The following is a 17,862-nucleotide window of genomic DNA, read 5'->3' as shown; positions in this document are numbered from 1 at the left end:
ATGGGGAGCTTGGGGAGCTTGGTAAGATGCAGATTTTGATTCACAGGCCTGATTTGGGTCCTAAGTTACTGAAATTCTAACCAGCTCCCAGGGAGCTCCCAGCTCCCAATGCCCATGCCTTGGCCCAAAGATTATACTTGGAGTTGCAAGTCCTTAGAACAGATCAGTCTGTGAAGTGTTTGTAACTGGTTCAAAATAAGATAAATACAGAAATAGAGAGTAAACTTTTAGAAACTGTTATAGCAATTTGACATTTCCATGACATCCTAGCAGATAATTGGTGGACTTGTCTTCATTGAATTGGGTATATATCAATCTGACAGTTGCTGAACTTGCATGGCAAGTCATGTGTGTGTGAGCTGTGTACTGGCATATTCAGACTACATATTGGTCCACAGTGGATTGAAAAATCTCTCTAATATTTTACTATGGATAGTTTTCTTTAATTTAAATTTTTTTTCAATTACAGTTCACAAAATATTATGTTAGTTTTATGTATACAACAATGATTAGACATTTATGTAACTTACAAAATAATGATCCCAATAAGTCTTCACTACAGATAATCTGAGGAGCAGGCATTAGAGCAGCTGTCTGTGGGCAGGCCCTGGGAGACAATAGGGAGAGACTAATTCTGTTGCAGAAAGAAAGAGTGGAGAGAGGGGGTGGGGGGAGAGAGAGAGAGAGAGTAGAAAAAAGTAATATCCCCCAAAGTATACCATCTGTTTGGAATCTGTTTTCTTGAACTCAACATGGGTGTTCAACATGTGCCAAAGAGAAGGGTACTTGACAGAGGAGGCAAGATGGATGATATTTTGTTTATATTATGTCTTCTAAAATCTAAAAATGGAGTAGATGAGTCAATGGCTGTAATGCTTCATTAATGTTTTTGCCTGCTTATAAGGGCCATTCAACCAAAAACATGGCTAGAGTGGGGGTGAGGACAGGAGAGCCAAGGTATAGCTCACACCTAGATAAGAGGGGTCATTTGATGAATTGAACTGATATATACCAAATCTTTCACCCCAAAGAAGCAAAATACAAATTGTTTTCAAATGCACATGGAACATTTTCAAAAATAGACCACATGATAGGACACAAAACAAGCCTAAACAAATTGAAGAAAACTGAAATCATATCAGGCATTTTCTCGAATAACAAAGGCTTGAAACTAGAAATGAGCCTCAAGTAAAAAACTCAAAAACAGTCAAATTCATGGATACTGAATAACATGTTATTAAACAATGAATGAGTTAGCAATGAGATCAAATATCAAGGAAATAAAAAAGTATCTGGAAACAAATGAAAATAAACATACAACAGCCTAAAACCTATGGGACACAGCAGAAGACAGTCCTGAAAGGGAAGTTCATAGCGATACAGGCCTACCTAAAAGAATAGAAAATTTTCAAATAAACAAGCTAAATCCACACCAACAAAAATTGGAATATCAACAACAAACAAAGCCCAGAGGGAGTAGAAGGAAGGAAATAATCCAGATCAGAGCAGAATTAAATGACATAGAGACTAAAAGAACAATTCAAAGAATCAATAAATCCAGGAGGTGGTTTTTGAAAAAACAAACAAAATCTGCAAGCCTTTAACCAGATTCATCAAGAAAAAAGAGAGAGGAACCAAATAAATAAAATCAGAAATGAAAGAGGAGAATATACAACTGGAATCACAGAAATACAAAAGATTATACGAAATTACTACGAACAACTATATGCTAAAAAATTTGAAAACCTAGGTGAAATGGACACATTTCTAGAAATATATGATCTTCCAAAACTGAATCAAGAAGAAGCAGAAAGCCCTAACAGACTGAAAACAGCTAGTAAAATTGAAGCAGTAATTAAAAACTCCTGGCACATGAAAGCCCTGGGCCAGATGGTTTCACAGGAGAATTTTACAAAACATTTAAGAGCTAACCCCTATCCTTCTCAGACTATTGCAAAAAATATAAGAAGAGGGAAGACTTGCAAAATCTTTTTATGAGGCCAGTATCGTCCTAATCCCTAAACCAGATAAAGACACAACAAAGAAAGAAATCTGCAGGCCAATATCACTGATGAACGTAGACACTAAAATTCTCAACAAAATATATTAAACCACATCCAGTGTACATTAAAAAGATCATACACCATGATCAAATGGGATTCATCCCAAGGATGCAAGCATGGTACAATATTCACAAATCAATAAGTGTAATACATCACATAAACAAAATGAAAGACAAATATTACATGATTGCATGAATAGATGCTGAAAAAATCATTTCATAAAGTATAGCATCTATGTATGATAAAAACACTCAGCAAAGTGGGAGTAGGGGGAGTATACCTCAACAAAATAAAGGCCATATATGAGAAACTTACAGCCAACATCATACTCAACAGGCAAAAACTAAAAGCTTTCCCACTAAAATCAGGAACAAGACAAGGATGTCCACTCTCACCACTTCTATTCAACATAGTATTGGAAGTCCTAGCCACAGTGATCAGATAAGAAGAAGAAATAAAAGACATCCAAATTGGAAAGGATGAAGTAAAACTGTCATTGTTTGTAGAGGACATCATAGTATACATAGAAAACCCTATGGAATCCACCAAAAAACCACTCGACATAATAAGTGAATTTGGCAAAACAGCAGGATACAAAGTCAATATTAAAAATCAAAGGCATTTTTGTACACCAACAATGAAATAGAAACAGAAATTAGGGAAAAAATTCCATTTACTATAGCAACAAGAAAAATAAAGTATGTAGGGATAAACCTAAACAAGGAGGTAAAAGACCTGTACTCAGAAAACTATACAACACTGAAGAAAGAAGTTAAGGAAGACACAAATAAATAGAAGCATAGACCATGTTCTTGGGTTGGAAAAATTAACATCATCAAAATGTCCATACTATCCAAAGCAATTTATAGATTCAACACTATCACTATTGAAATGCCAATGACATAATTCACAGGTATGAAACAAATAATTATATGGAACCATAAAAGACCCCACATAGCCTTAGCAATTATTATTTTTGTTTAAATTTATTTATGTTTAGAGAGGGAAGGGAGGGAGAGAGAGAGAGAGAGAGAGAGAGAGAGAGAGAGAGAGAGAGAGAGAGAGAGAGAAAAAAATCAATGTGTGGTTGCTGGGGGTCATGGCCTGCAACCCAGGCATGTACCCTGACTGGGAATCGAACTTGCAACACTTCGGTTTGCAGCCCGCGCTCAAGCCACTGAGCTACACCAGCCAGGGCTAGCAATTATTTTTTTAGGTTAAAAAATTATTTTATTGTTGTTCAATTACAGTTGTCTGCATTTACCCCCCACCACTCCTTACCCACCCCAGTTTTCCTCACCTGCCTCCCTTGCTCCCACACCCCCTTGGTTTTGTCCATGTGTCCTCTACAATTGTTCCTGAAAACCCTTACCCCCTTCCCTCATTATCCCCTCCCACCTCCTGTGTGGTTACTGTCAGATTGTTCTTAATTTCAGTGTTTCTGGTTATATTTTGCTTGCTTGTTTGTTTTATTGATTAAATTCCAGTTAAAAGTGAGATCACATGGTATTTGTCCCTCATCTCCTGGATTATTTGACTTAGCATAATGCTCTTCAGTTCCATTCATGCTGTTGCAAAGGGTAGGAGCTCCTTCTTTCTTTCTGCTACATACTATTCCACTGTGTAAATGTACCATAGTTGTTTAAAAAATATATTTTATTGATTATGCTATGACAGTTGTCCCATTTTCCCCCCTTCATTCCCCTCCACCCTGCACACCCCCTTTAGTACATGTCCATGTGTCATAAGTTCTTTAGAGTCTACATTTCCCATACTATTCTTGCCTTCCCCCTGTCTATTTTCTACCTACCATCTATGCTACTTATTCTCCACACCTTTTCCCCTCTCTCCTTCTCCCACTCCCCTGTTGCTAACCCTCCATGTGATCTCCATTTCTGTGGTTCTGTTCCTGTTCTAGTTGATTGTTTAGCTTGCTTTTGTTTTTGTGTTAGGTGTGGTTGTTAATAATTATGAGTTTGCTGTCATTTTACTATTTATGTTTCTTATCTTCTTTTTCTTAGATAAGTCCCTTTAACATTTCATATAATAAGGGCTTGGTGATGATGAACTCCTTCAACTTGACCTTATCTGAGAAGCACTTTATCTGCCCTTCCATTCTAAATGAAAGCTTTTGCTGGATAGAGCAATCTTGGATGTAGGTCTTTGCCTTTCATGACTTGGAATACTTCTTTCCAGCCCCTTCTTGCCTGCAAGGTCTCTTTTGAGAAATCAGCTGACAGTCTAATGGGAACTCCTTTGTAGGTTACTGTCTCCTTATCTCTTGTTGCTTCTAGGATTCTCTCCTTATTTTTAATCTTGTGTAATGTAATTATGATGTACCTTGGTGTGTTCCTCCTTGAGTCCAACTTCTTTGGGACTCTCTGAGCTTCCTGGACTTCCTGGAAGCCTATTTCCTTGGCCAGATTGAGGAAGTTCTCCTTTATTATTTGTTCAAATAACTGTTCCACTTGTTACTCTTCCTCTTCCCTTTCTTGTGCCCCTATAATTCAGATGTTGGAATGTTTAAAGATGTCCTAGAGGTTCCTATGCCTCTCCTCATTTTTTTGAATTCTTGTTTCTTCATTCTTTTCTGTTTGGTTGTTTCTTTCTTCCTTCTGGTCCACTCCATTGATTTGAGTCCATTTTCTTCCCATCACTATTGGTTCCCTGTGCATTTTCCTTCATTTCACTTAGTGTAGCCTTCATTTTTTCATCTAATTTGCGACCAAATTCAACCAATTCTGTGAGCATCCCTATCACCAGTGCTTTGAACTGTGCATCTGATAGGTTCACTATCTCTTCATCACTTAGTTGTATTTGCTGTGGAGTTTTGATTTGTTCTTCCATTTGGGCCATTTTGTTTTGTCTTGTCGCACCTGTTATGTATGAGGGGCAGAACCTGAGGTGTTCACCAGGGCACAGCAACCCACATCGCTGGGTTGTGATGCTGTATGTGGAGTAGGGGTCTGAGAGGGAACAATGGAGCTTCCTACGCTCTCTGTCAGATTTCAGTCCCTTCCACCACTTCCCCCAAGCAAACTGGGCCTTTGTCGTGCTGATTCCTGTGTGGGTGGGTTTGTGTACATTCTAGGACCCCGTGGGTCTCTCCAAAGAACTCTCCTGTGAGGCTGGGAGTCTCTCCTGGCACCTTGTCCCCCACAGGTGTTTTCAATTGGTGTTTTGAGGCTTTATTTCCCCATTCTAGGACCCTGGGTTACGTGGTTTGTCTTGGTTTCCAGTTTTGCCTGGTTTATGTGCATGCATGAATGTGGGACTGCCTGGTCAGCCAGCTGCCTTGCATGATGTGCCCCACTTCACAATCACTGACTCACTGGGTCTGCCCATTGTCACCCAGTGCCCAGGGTCTACCCACTGCTGTCTTGTGCACCCTGCACGCCCGTGGTTTGTCAGCTGCTGCCTTGCACACCTGGTGCCACTGCTTTTTTTGCTGCAACCCCTCTCCACCTGGCCACCAACTCCGATCCTCTTCCCTGTCTGAATGAATGTGTCTATTTTAACTCCTTGGTTGTTGGACTTCCATACAGTTCAATTTTCTGTAAGTTCTGATTGTTATTTTGTTTCTAAATTGTTGTTGTCCTTATTTTGGTTGTGCAAGGAAGCACAGTGTGTCTATCCACACCTCCATCTTGGCCAGAAGTCCTCAGCCTTAGCAATTTTGAGAAAGAAGAACAAAGTAGGAGGGATCACAATACCTGATATCAAACTATATTAAAAGGCCACTGTAATCAAAACAGTCTGGTACTGGCATAAGAACACACACATAGATCAAGGGAACAGAATAGAGAGCACAGAAAAAAACCCCATGTTTCTATGGTCAATTAATATTAAACAAAGGGGGCAGAAGCACAAAATGGAGTAAAAATAGCCTCTTTGATAAATGGTGTTGGGAGATCTGAATTTTACATGAAAAAAAATGAAACTTGACAAGCAGCTTACACCATGCACAAAAATAAACTCAAGATGGCTAAAATACTTAAATATAAGGTGCAACACCATAAAAGTTCTAGAGGAAAACAGAGGCAGGAAAATTTCAGGTATCCGACACAGAAATATTTTCACCAATATGTCCCCTAGAGCAAGGGATGTAAAGGGAAGAATAAACAAATAGGACTTCATCAAAATATAAAGCTTCTGCACTGCTAAAGAAAACATCAGGAAAATGAAAAGGGAACCAACCATATGAGAAAATATATTTGCCAATGATACCTCAGACAAGGGTTTGATCTCCAAAATATATAAAGAACTCACATGACTCCACACAATGCAGGCAAACAATTCAATTAAAAAGTAGGCAAAGGACCTGAACAGACACTTCTCCAAGGAGGACATACAGAAGGCCCCTAGACATATTAAAGGAAGCTCAATATCACTAGCCATCAGGGAAATGCAAATTAAAACCACAATGAGATACCAGCTCACACCAGTCAGAATGGTCATCATAAACAAGACAACAAACAGATGCTGGTGATGTTGTGGAGAAAGGGACCCCTAGTGTACTGTTGGTGTGAATGGAGACTGGTGTAGCCACTGTGGAAAATGGAATGGAATTTCCTCAAAAACCTAAAGACGGAACTGCCTTTTGACCCAGCAATTCCACTGCTAGGATTATATCCTAAGAATCCTGAAACACCAATTCAAAAGAACCTGTGCACCCCAGTGTTCATAGCAACACTATTTACAATGGCCAAGCCCTGGAAACAGTTTAAGTGTCCATCAGTAAATGAGTGGATGAAAAAACTGTGGTACATTTACACAATGGAATACTATGCAGCAGAGAAAGAAGGAGCTCCTACCCTTCATGACAGCATGGATGAAACTGGAGAGCATTATGCTAAGTGAAACAAGCCAGGCAGTGAAAGACAAACACCATATGATCTCATCTAGAAGTGGAACCCAATCAACAAAAGAAATGAGCAAGCAAAATAGAACCAGAGACACTGAGGTTAAGAACAAACTTGCAGTGACCAAAGGGGAGGGGAGGGGGATAACAGGGGAAATAAGGAAAATGTTCAAGTTAAGGGTCATGTATAAAGGACCCATGGACAAGGACAATGAGGGGAGGATTGAGTATCGGAGAAGGGGTAGGCAGGGCAGGGGAGAGTAATGGGGGAAAATGGTGACAAGTGTAATTGAAAAAAAATACAATTTTTTTTAAAGAGGGGTCATTTGGGACCTGGAGAGTCAACCCTTCAGTGGGGCTATAGGTCTTGGCTTCTTTGTCATTGGCAGAATTCTTCAGGGAGAGCTGAGGCGCCTAAAGTGGCAGCATGAGGAGGCTGCTGAGGCGCCCGCTTTGGCTGAAGGCACTGCTGAGGGAGCACAGGACCACCGCAATGAGGAGCTTCTGGCTGAGGCCCGGATCCTTCGGCAGCATAAGAGCCGCCTGGAGACACGCATGCAGATCCTTGAAGACCACAACAAGCAACTAGAGTCTCAGCTGCAGCGCTTAAGGGAACTGCTCCTGCAGGTGAGGCTGAAGCCAGGAAAAACACCAGAGCAGCCCCTGCTGAGATATAGGTGGGGAGCTGGGGAGTGTGACAATGGGGTGGAAACAAAGAGATCCTTAGCCATGACTCTTAGATGACTTTCTGAAGACAATTGGGCTGATAATTGGGGAAGGTGGAGAAGGAAAGGCCTGGTATGTCTCATTTCTTGTCCAATTCCCTTCCATCTAGCTTTCACTCCACCCTTGTCTGGTACTCTCAGGGCCTGGGGCAGAGGAGAACTTCTGAGAACCCACTTCCCTATAACCCATTTGAGCCCAGTATTGAAAGAACAAAGTTAAAAAAAATCATTCATCCAAAACATTGATTTTGCTGGAAAAAAGCAAGTTTGGACATGCTTGACAAGAAAAAGATTTTTGTCATGATGGAAGCACTTGTTAATTTTTGTTTTTTTTTTCTTCTTTGAGAGGTAGTATATATGATATAGTGTAGGTCTGGAGCCAGACTGCCCTGTGTTTGAATGTGGCTCTGCCAGTTACTGCCTGTAAAGTGTTAGCAAAGTTACTTAGTTTCACTAAGCCCCAGTACCCCCCTGATTTATCAAATAGGGATATAATATACAAACTTCATGGAATTTGGTGAACATAAAATGAAATAATGCATTTAAAGAATTTAGCACAATGGAATATAGTAAACACTTGATAAATGTTACCTATTATTATTATACATACCAAGTGATACCACCCCCTGCATCTTCCCCATATCATCCAAGGGATGGCCTCTAGATGCGTGGAGGTCTCTAACATATGATATGTTATGAACTGAAGATTGGGTGTGCAACTCTACAGTTCTACAGAATTGGGTTTTAAACAGCTCAATTGTAGCTGAAATGACAGCAAGAGACCTTTAGTTGTAATACCATTCTTATAAGAACTGGGAGACTTTGACACATGTTAAAGAAGGAAGGTAATTGCTAATCAAATATTTTAAGAAGTTCCATCAAATAGGAGACCACTGTTTGGGCACTACCAAAGTTTTCTAAGGACAAAAAGATGGGCATGAAGTCTCTAAGGCCCCTTCTAAGTTCAGAAGTCTGTCAAATAAGGTCAGGAAAGCAAAGCAATTTAAGTCATGCATTACCTCTTGTTAGCCACCCACCGAATCAGATGGCAATGGCTCTGCAGGCTCATCCCTAGCTTCCTCTCCACTGCAGTCAGAAAGCAGTCACCCCCAGGAGAAGGAACAGACCACTCCAAACACTGAGGCTGAAGGTGAGTTACACCAGCCCTTTCCAGCCCCTTCCTCCATGCTTTGTCATTCCCCAGAGTACCTGCCTAAGGTTCTGCTATGGCTGGATCTGGTTTCTTCTCATAGCATATCAGGAATGATTGGCTTACTGACTGATTCATTCATTTGCTTATTCTATACATGTATATTGAGCACCTCCCATGTACTATACATTGTGCCCAGAAGACACAAATGCTGTGGGTTTGCCCATCAGCTGGTGGTGCCCTACCTCAACCCCTTGGCCACATTAGGGAATCTCTAGTTCCTTTTCAAAATTTCTATTTTCCAATACAGATGGTGTGAATTCAAAGAGCCAAGATGTCAGCCTGTGCTTGGAGGACATTATGAAGAAACTTCGTCATGCTTTCCCCAGTATGCAAAGCTCTGATGTGACTGCCAACACCCTGTTGGCCTCTTGATGGAGCCAGATCCCCATCCTATAGACCATAGTCCTCTCCTAGTTCTGTCAAAGCCGTCCTCAACCTTCACCCAAACTTTCCAGTCCCCACTGGTCCTACATTTCTCAGCCAGAATTATATGGGCTCTGGGCAGCAGCAGGGATCTGGTGGTATGTGAGGTGGGTGTGTAAGGGCCAGGGAAGGGAGAGGTATGATTCCTCTGGCTCTAAAAATGGGCCTTTAAATCCTCAAGTTTGAGATGTTCCTTAAGTACATTCCTGTTGTAGCTGAAGGAAATAGCACTTGGAGGACACTCAGGTGGGGATCAAAGAAGCTGCCTTGCAAAGCAAAACAGTGCTTGCTGTTGCCTTTTCTTCTCCGTGGAACTATGGAGATTGGAAAGCCTAATGACCCCCGGGTCCCAGCATTATGAACTCACAGGGGTTAGCTCTACTCTCTGGCCCAAATCAGGGAGGTAAAAGGGTATCCTCGAGATACCCCCTCTCCATCAAAGTGACCCTGAAAAATCTGGGCAGCATGTGTCATATTACTTCAGCTCAGAGGCATATCTCTAGCCATCGTGATACTACTTAGATATTGTTTTCTCCTCAAATATCTTCGGTTCCTCTGCCTCTGTTCCTGGCAGACCTTCCTTAAGGGGGGAACTGTTCATTCTGGTTCCCACTTCTACCTTACATTTGGAAACATTAAAGAATTACTTATGAGCTTAGGTTTTTTTTTTTTTTTAACTCCTGAGCTTCCTCTATCCTGAAGGCCTCAGCATCCTGAGAGACAAGCTGAGTGGCTCTGGAAATCTAACTGAAGCCCCCTTGGCTCTTCTGAGCCTGCCCTCACAGTCCTTGGGGAGGGGCAGCAGCTTACTTAGCAAGGAGAACTTGCTCTCCTTGGGTGAGAAAGGAGAAGCAACCCACTAGCCTGGAGGAGTGTAGCTGCCCAACACCCTTGCTTCTTTTAGACTGAATTGGAGGAAGTGGCTGATTTTCCCCAGCTAATCCTAAAACAGATGTAATAGGCCACCCTGAATAGCAGCCTATTCATAGGATCCACTGGCTACTTTCCATACAGGCAAGAGCATAGCCTTCCTTTGCAGAAAACTATTCTTTCTAACCCTGGAAGGTGAACCCAAACCTCCAACTAAACTAGTTCCTCCTAGGCAACATATACCAAGATCCCTTTATCTGGAAACTGTTTAGGGCAGATAGTGGGGAGAGGTGGGAGTGAGCTTGGGAACTTTGAACGGAGTCAGAGCCTACTTAAGCAGCTTTCTTTCAAAAGGAGCTTTATAAGCTAGAACCCTGAAATTGACTTTATTTATATAAGTTTATATGCATACATATCTACTGTACATCAGTACACCCCTGGCATCACTCACACATTAAATTCTAATACCTCTCAAAGTATTAATGTTCTGCCTTGCTCTTTGTTAGCCCAAGCCTCTGGTTGAACAGATAGATACATCCTGCCTGCTCCCCTATGATGTGTCTCCATTCATGTTTCAAGTGTGTTGTCTTCAAGACCAAAGCAACAGAAGCCTGTGGTCACAGAGGAATCTAACAGGAAGAGTCACTCTCTTCTCTTTGCTCATTCCAATTCTTGTCTCCTTGAGACCTGGGTCTTGGATGAATTTTCCCAGGGTCCTCTGAAGGATAGTTCAGGTACCAAAATAGAGCAAATCCAAGCTTTACCTACCCCATGCAGAAAAGAAGTAACAAACAGGCTTTTATTAGCCTTTGTCAGGCTAAGACACAGATTACATCTTCTATCCCTTTCTAGTTCTTAAGTCTGGCTCAGGGCCTCAAAGAAACCTGTGGTTGCCACTGAAGTCAGGAGGGTTTGAGATGCTTGGGGTGTTATGTTACAACCAAGCAGTGGGCCAGTGGGTAAAACTACTGGGAAGCTAGATTTATCTGCTACAGGGGAGGGAGGGCAGCAGCTCGTGTCCAAAAGCCTAGCATTGCCACCTTCTAGAATCACCAGGGGACATTAAGGCAGAAGCCCACACTGCCACAACATCTGCCTTATTGTTCATAAGGTCTCTGGGCAGAAAGACTTGGATATCTGGATGTATTATGAGCACATGGTAGGTGGGCATCAAACACAAAGCCTGAGTATCTATCTGTACATGAGTGAGGGAATCTATATTGGTAGGAGCCTAGATTGTGAGTAGGAATGGGATAGAAGAAATTTGCTATAAAACAGAGATTCAGGGTCTTTGAGGCTTATGGTTGCTTAAGCCTTAGGAGTGCAGATGTTATGAAACAATCTTTTACCAGGGAAGTCCTGGAAAATCCTTTATGTAACCCTCACTTCCCTTGAGATCTAGGGCTGCTGAGGGCCTGTGGCAACCACAGTGGGCCAGGCATGATAGGGAAGTTGTAGATCTTGTTATGTAGGATTTGTGTTAGGTGGATTGAATCAGCAGGTCAAGAGTTGAATTTTCACTACCAGGGTCACTGACACTTTGTGGTTCTGTGTTTACCTTAAAGCCTGAGGTGGGTATAGGCATACCTTGTTTTATTGCACTTTGGTTTGTTGCACTTTGTAGATGTTGCGCTTTTTTTTTTTTTTAACAAATTGAAGGCAAGACCCTCCATCAGCAAAAAGATTACAACTCATTTTATTGTGAGGCTTATTGTGGTGGTCTGGAACTGAACCTGCAATATCTCCAAGGTATGCCTCTTTATCACTCAAGGCTCTGGTGATGGTCACTGCCTTATGTACAAACACTATGCCTGCAGTGAGGTAAATGGATCTGTGGGCACTGTAAATCCAAATTAGGGTGGGATTTACTGAGATGTGTTGTATGCCATTAGGTGTCTGTCATGTATGTGTCTCCTAGAGGAATTGTGTGTGATTCTGTGTAGTGTATGTCCTTGTACTGAAACTGTGGTGAAGGGAGTTACTGGGTAGGCAGCCAGAGGAAAATCTCTGACTTGCAGGGTTAGCATCTGTGATAAGGAATGTGTCTGCTGGGGTTGTTGTCAAATAATATCAATGAACAGTTAGGACTGATAGGTGATTTATTCTTGACAGAATCTGATAGAAGCCAAGAAGCCATTTGAAGGGTGCCTTTGCCTGTAGTGAGAGCATAGTGGAATCATGTTGACTAGGAAATTGTTAGGAAAGCATGACTGGCTGGAGGACATCTGGCTGTTTGTTGTTTGGTTTCCTAGGGAGGGCCCTACCCAGGAGGACATGTGCCCTTCTCTCCAGAATGGAAATGCTGAAATCAAGGCTCTCAAGTACCCATTTTCTTCAAGGCCTAAAGTTTGGGAATATTTTCTTACAGAGAAACCTGTTTGAATTTCTTTGCTCTAGGAAATGGGCTTATAGATCACAGTAATGAGAAATCCTGAGGCCAGACAGAGGCCTCCAGATTCATTTAAAGGAATAGTCTACTGCCTGAGGTGTGTGTTTGGGACCTGAGCTCCATATCCAGCTTCAGGCTAGAGAGTTCCTTCAACACACATTCTCAATGGTAGACTCATGGCCTCTGAAACCATTTTAGGCCAAGAATCTCATCAAAGTTTCTTTGACATAGGTGACAGATAACCAAGAAAGTAGCTGCTTTAAAAGACAAACAAGCCCTGGCTGGCGTAGCTCAGTGGATTGAGTGCGGGCTGCGAACCAAAGTGTCGCAGGTTCGATTCCCAGTAAGGCCACATCCCTGGGTTGCGGGCCGCAGCCCCCAGCAACTGCACATTGATCTCTCTCTCTCTCTCTCTCTTTCTCTCTCTCTCTCTCCCTCCCTTCCCTCTCTAAAAATAAATAAATAAAATCTTTAAAAAATAAAAAATAAAAGACAAACAGTCCTGGGAGAGAAATGGGCCCTTGCCTTAGGGCTATGGAGACTTAGCTGCTCAGCAGGACACCTCTATTTCTAGGCTTCCTTGTCAATAACTGTCTCTGGGAACAAAGGAATACTTCAGCTCCTTCTTACTTTTTTAACACCTGCGGCTGTGGGAGAGGGAAAGGCTCAAGGCCAGGGCTCAGCTCTCAGCCTACATCTCCTCCCATAACTGATGCATTTGTGGAAGAGGGTATGACCTGCTGAATCCCCAGGGTTGTATTGAGGCTATACTGAAGCCCACTATGATGTTTGCTAGCTGCAAGAACTGGTGATGAGGATGAGAGTTAGGGAAGGGATTTGAGGGAGGTGCCAAGGGTAGCACATTAGTCTAGAAAAGTTTGGGATGAAGGGTCAGGACTGGAAACAAATTGGTTAACCTTGATTGCTACTCACTGTGGTGCTTCTCCCCTTTCCCTTGAATTCTCCTTTGAAAAGAATAAATTTGTATTTGTTTACTTTGGTTCCTCTGGTTATATATACTGTTTGACTCTGTTATTACACACCTTTTCCTTATTTGTGTGTGGGAAGAAAGGGTAGGCCAAGAGACTACAGAAACATTGCAAAACATAGGTTACCAGATGAGTCCAACACCTACTGGACCAAAACATACTCCTACTAGGTGCACCCACCACAGTTACTTGGAGTAGTTACTTCTCAAGGCCCTACAAATTACCCCCTCAAAGAATGAGCACTTATGGCAATGGTTCCTCAATACCATCCTCATTGATCTGAGGAATTTTTTTTACCACCTGAAATAATATGTGAAGAAGGACAATGTAGTAAGTTTCCATAAAGTTACCTTTATTCAATTTAAAGGTCAAAGGTTTATCCCTTAGAAAACATACTTGTATATACATATGCACAGTCTACCCAGAAAGTATCCATTCATGTAATATGAAAAATAGAGACATTTACTGAATAAGATAAGATATGAGAAACATTGTACATAGGACAATGACACCTCAGTTCCCTTCAAAGTAGACACCTTGGGACCTCATACATTTCTCCTAATTGCCATCAGCTGCCCCATCGTATTTTCCTAAATCTCATTGACATTCTGAAATCTCTTCCCTTTCAAAGGTGATTTTAGTTTTGGGAAAAGCCAGATGTCATGGCACCAAATCTGGGTTTTAGAGGGGCTGAGTCACCTGGGTGATTTTGATGTTTCACCAAAAAGCTGAACAAGATGTGATGCATGAGTAGGTACATTGTTGTGATGAAGCTGCCAATCACCAGTGGCCCATAGCTGTGGCCTTGTGAATTATTCAAATAGTTTCCACAGAAGAATAGTCAAGCTTCATGCAAAATTTGATGCAGATCCATTCCTCTGCTTGTTCAGTCATTTTGAATGTGATGGCCACACAATATACATGCTCATTCAATGGCATCTACCACCCCCACTGACTAGTACAGTGAAGTCATCATTGTTCACACACACACACACACACACACACATTCCAGTCCACTCTCCTTGGCTGCCAGGTTACATTGATGTTGCACAAACTGTTGTTACGTTAACAATAGCTGGACTTACCCCAGACAGATCTCGTACATCCCTGTGAATTGGTAGTGATAGTTTTTTTTTGTTTGTTTGTTTTTTGTTTTTTTCTTTTTTAGTGATAGTTTTTTACAAATGGGAAATTACAAGTCTGTCGGTCCATCTTCACTACCACCAGTTTTTCTTTTTTCACCAATCTATAACAGCTCTGTCCAATAGAAATATAAAGGGAGACACATATGCAATTTAAATTTTTTCAGCAGCCTTATTAAAAAGTAAAAACAAATGGGTGAAACTAATTTTAATGGTATATTTTATTTAACGCCACAATCCTTAATATTATTATCATTCCAAAAATGTAATCAGTACAAAACAATTCTTAATAATAAGATATTTTATATTCCTTTTAAAAAAATGTCTTAGAAGTTGTCAAACAGGCTTATAGATTCTGCTGGTAAAGAAATAAAATCCCAACAAGATGGTAGCATAAGTAAACATGGTTTGCCTCCTTGCACAACCATGTCAAAATTATAACTAAAATATAGAATCATCACCCAGAAATCAAGTTGAATGGAAGTCTGACAACTATGGAATTTAAAAGAAACACATCCATCCAGACTAGTAGGAGGGCAGAGATGCTGAATAGGCTGCTCCCACACCCGCATGTGGTAGATAAAAATTTAGGAGGGATATCTCAGGAGCAAGGAGTCCCAGCCCCACACCAGGCCCCCCCAGCCCAGGGTTCTAGTGCCAGGAATATAAGTCCCCATAACTCCTGGTGAAACCAGAAAAGCCATCATTCATGCTGCCTGTCACTACCACAACCAATAAGCAGAGACAGGGATGGAACTTTTGTGGGTGCTTTATTCAGATGGCCAGCAATCTGAGAAGACAGTGGGTTATGTACCCTAACAGACCATTTCATATTCCATTTTAAACTGACCCTTTTTATAAGGAGAAGAAAAATGTAGGTAAGGTATTTGGAATTCAGGGAAATGGTTAATCAGATACAAAGTTGCAGCATTCTTTCATCTGTGTCCTGGGCTATGGTCTTTATCTGTATCCTGGGAGGTGGGCATATGGCTCAGATACCATCTTGATTGCTTGCAGTCCTCCTGAGGCACAAAGGTGGAATTGCATATGGTCTCCTGGAGTCAAGGTGGGTAATACCTTCAATTCCTGAAACAATAGCTTTTTACATGCATTGATTACTAAGCTTACTAGCTATTACCTGTTAGGGACCACTTTGCATGGCATTGAAGACTGTAGCCCTTTGCGAGCAAGGCCTTGAGAGAGGCCTGTAAGTCATGACCAGAATGCTGAGAATGCAGGAGGCAGGTTTGACCCAGTGCTAGCACCGAGGGTTCCTGTGAGAAACCAGGCCTGAAGAATGCATTGTACCTTTTGAAGCCTGCTTTGCTTTGTATAGCCCTGTTGGTATAAACCAGATAAGCATAGGGAGTGAACTCCTTATCTCACGAAACAGGACCATCTGGCATCAGCACATCTAACAGACCCTAACCTGAGGCAGAATTTTGTGTTCCTTCAATTGTTATCTATAGATAATATCTGTTTTCTATTAACTATAGCCTTTGGGAATTGATTGATGAGTTATGCATGCATGATGTATACCCCTGCATATACTGATCCTAATAAAAGTTGTTTCAGAGAAGGGCTCAGGGCATGCTTCATTAGAGGGAATCTCCACCCTCTTTCCCACCAGGACAACAGATTGTGTCTGGGACAACTTATTCTCATCCTCAGCAGCCAGGAGAGCTCCATGGGATGGAGTTCCCCACAATTACCTAAAACTAAAATTTTCCAACATTTGAGTCCTCATCACTGGCTGAAAAAGCCAGTGGGGATTGAGTCAATGGAAGAAACTTCTGGAGTCCCAAGCAGTTTCCCTTAAAGAACTTAGACACGAACTTACTCAGACTCATTCCCTTTCAGCTTTAGCATTGGGGTAGCAGCTTGAAAGGCACCAGTGGCATACAGGGATGAAGTTAAGTGTCTGCCATAAAAGCAGTAGCTGGGGGACAGCTTTCTCAGACAGAAAGGTGGACAGAGGTTATTGTCCCTTTTGTGAGCCCTCCCTCCATAGAGCCACAGAGCTAGCACACGGGCACTATATCTGAGACTCCATCAACTTGGCTAACACTGTTTGGCCCCACCCTGGAGATCCCCTGAGACTCCATACCATCCAACTATGGGCCCACCCTAACTGTTAACCATGACTTTTCCATAAGAATGGTTGGTCTTGGCTCACACTTCACGACTTCCTAAGTCCTATCAAACAAACAACAGCCAGGCTCAGTGCACCCTCAGATCCCCTGTGCCTCTTATTAAGTGGCTCCAGGCCCAGCATTAGCAGCATCCAGCCTAGATTCACAGCGTAGCCTCACCTGGGATTCCCCAAGGCCAGCACAAGGAACTGCCATCTTGGATTGCTTTATAGCTCAGGGAAGGTGGCCCCAATCAAAACACAGATGGGGGCTGACCTTGGCCTGCAGCACCCAGTGTATAGCTATAGACCACATCAGAGCACCACTACCCTGCCCCTACCCAGCTGATCCTCCACAGAGTGCAGAGGTTGGTGGTCAGTGTTAACAGTCAGTCCTTGCAGCTGACTGGCCTGGGTAAATCCCTCCCATTGATCTGCCAACAGCAATCAAGGCTCAACTACAAGAGGATGGTATACTCAACCCATACAAAGAGTGTACCTTGAGTACCCAGCTTGGGTGATAGGGGAGACTGTGCCAGTGGACCATACAGGACACCTACTACATTAGGCCAAGCTACCAAGATAGGGAGTCATAACAGCTCAACCTAATATATAAAAACAAACATGGAAACTGCCAAAATGAAGAGATAAAGAAACATGGTCCAAATGAAAGGACAGATCAAAACTCCAGAAAATGAACTAAACAAAATGGAGAAAAGCAGTATATCAGATGGAGAGTTCAAAACACTGGTTATAATGATGCTCAAGGAACTTAGTGAGAACCTCAACAGCATTAAAAAGATCCAGTCAGAAACTAAGGCTACACTAATTGAAATAAAGAACAATTTACAGTATTACTAAGGCTACACTAATTAAAATAAAGAACAAATAACAGTAGAACGGATGAAACCAAGGATCGAATCAATGATTTGGAACATAAGGAAGCAAAACAACCAGTCAGAACAACAAGAAGAAAAAAGAATCCTAAAAAATGAGGATAGTGTAAGCAGCCTCTGGGACAACTTCCAGCATTCCAACATTCACATCAATTTGGTG

At 41.9% G+C, this 17,862-nt stretch overlaps 1 protein-coding gene across 3 annotated transcripts in view; it reads left to right on the top strand.

Annotated features, from left to right (window-relative positions):
• The window catches only part of DRP2 (dystrophin related protein 2), a 50,838-nt gene extending 41,496 nt beyond the window's left edge, over positions 1 to 9,342 (top strand). For all 3 annotated transcript variants that reach the window (XM_036016330.1, XM_028523262.2, XM_036016331.1), the window contains 3 exons: positions 7,314 to 7,551; positions 8,679 to 8,799; positions 9,110 to 9,342. In XM_036016330.1, coding sequence (XP_035872223.1) covers positions 7,314 to 7,551; positions 8,679 to 8,799; positions 9,110 to 9,234 — 484 coding nt within the window. In that variant the 3' untranslated portion in view covers positions 9,235 to 9,342. The remainder of the gene's footprint in view (positions 1 to 7,313; positions 7,552 to 8,678; positions 8,800 to 9,109) is intronic.
• The last annotated feature ends 8,520 nt before the right edge of the window (positions 9,343 to 17,862 follow it).

This window comes from Phyllostomus discolor, chromosome X (genome assembly GCF_004126475.2).
Source record: "Phyllostomus discolor isolate MPI-MPIP mPhyDis1 chromosome X, mPhyDis1.pri.v3, whole genome shotgun sequence".
Classification (NCBI taxonomy): domain Eukaryota; kingdom Metazoa; phylum Chordata; class Mammalia; order Chiroptera; family Phyllostomidae; genus Phyllostomus; species Phyllostomus discolor.
Note: the sequence above shows the minus strand (reverse complement) of the source record. Positions and strands in the feature narration are given on the sequence as shown.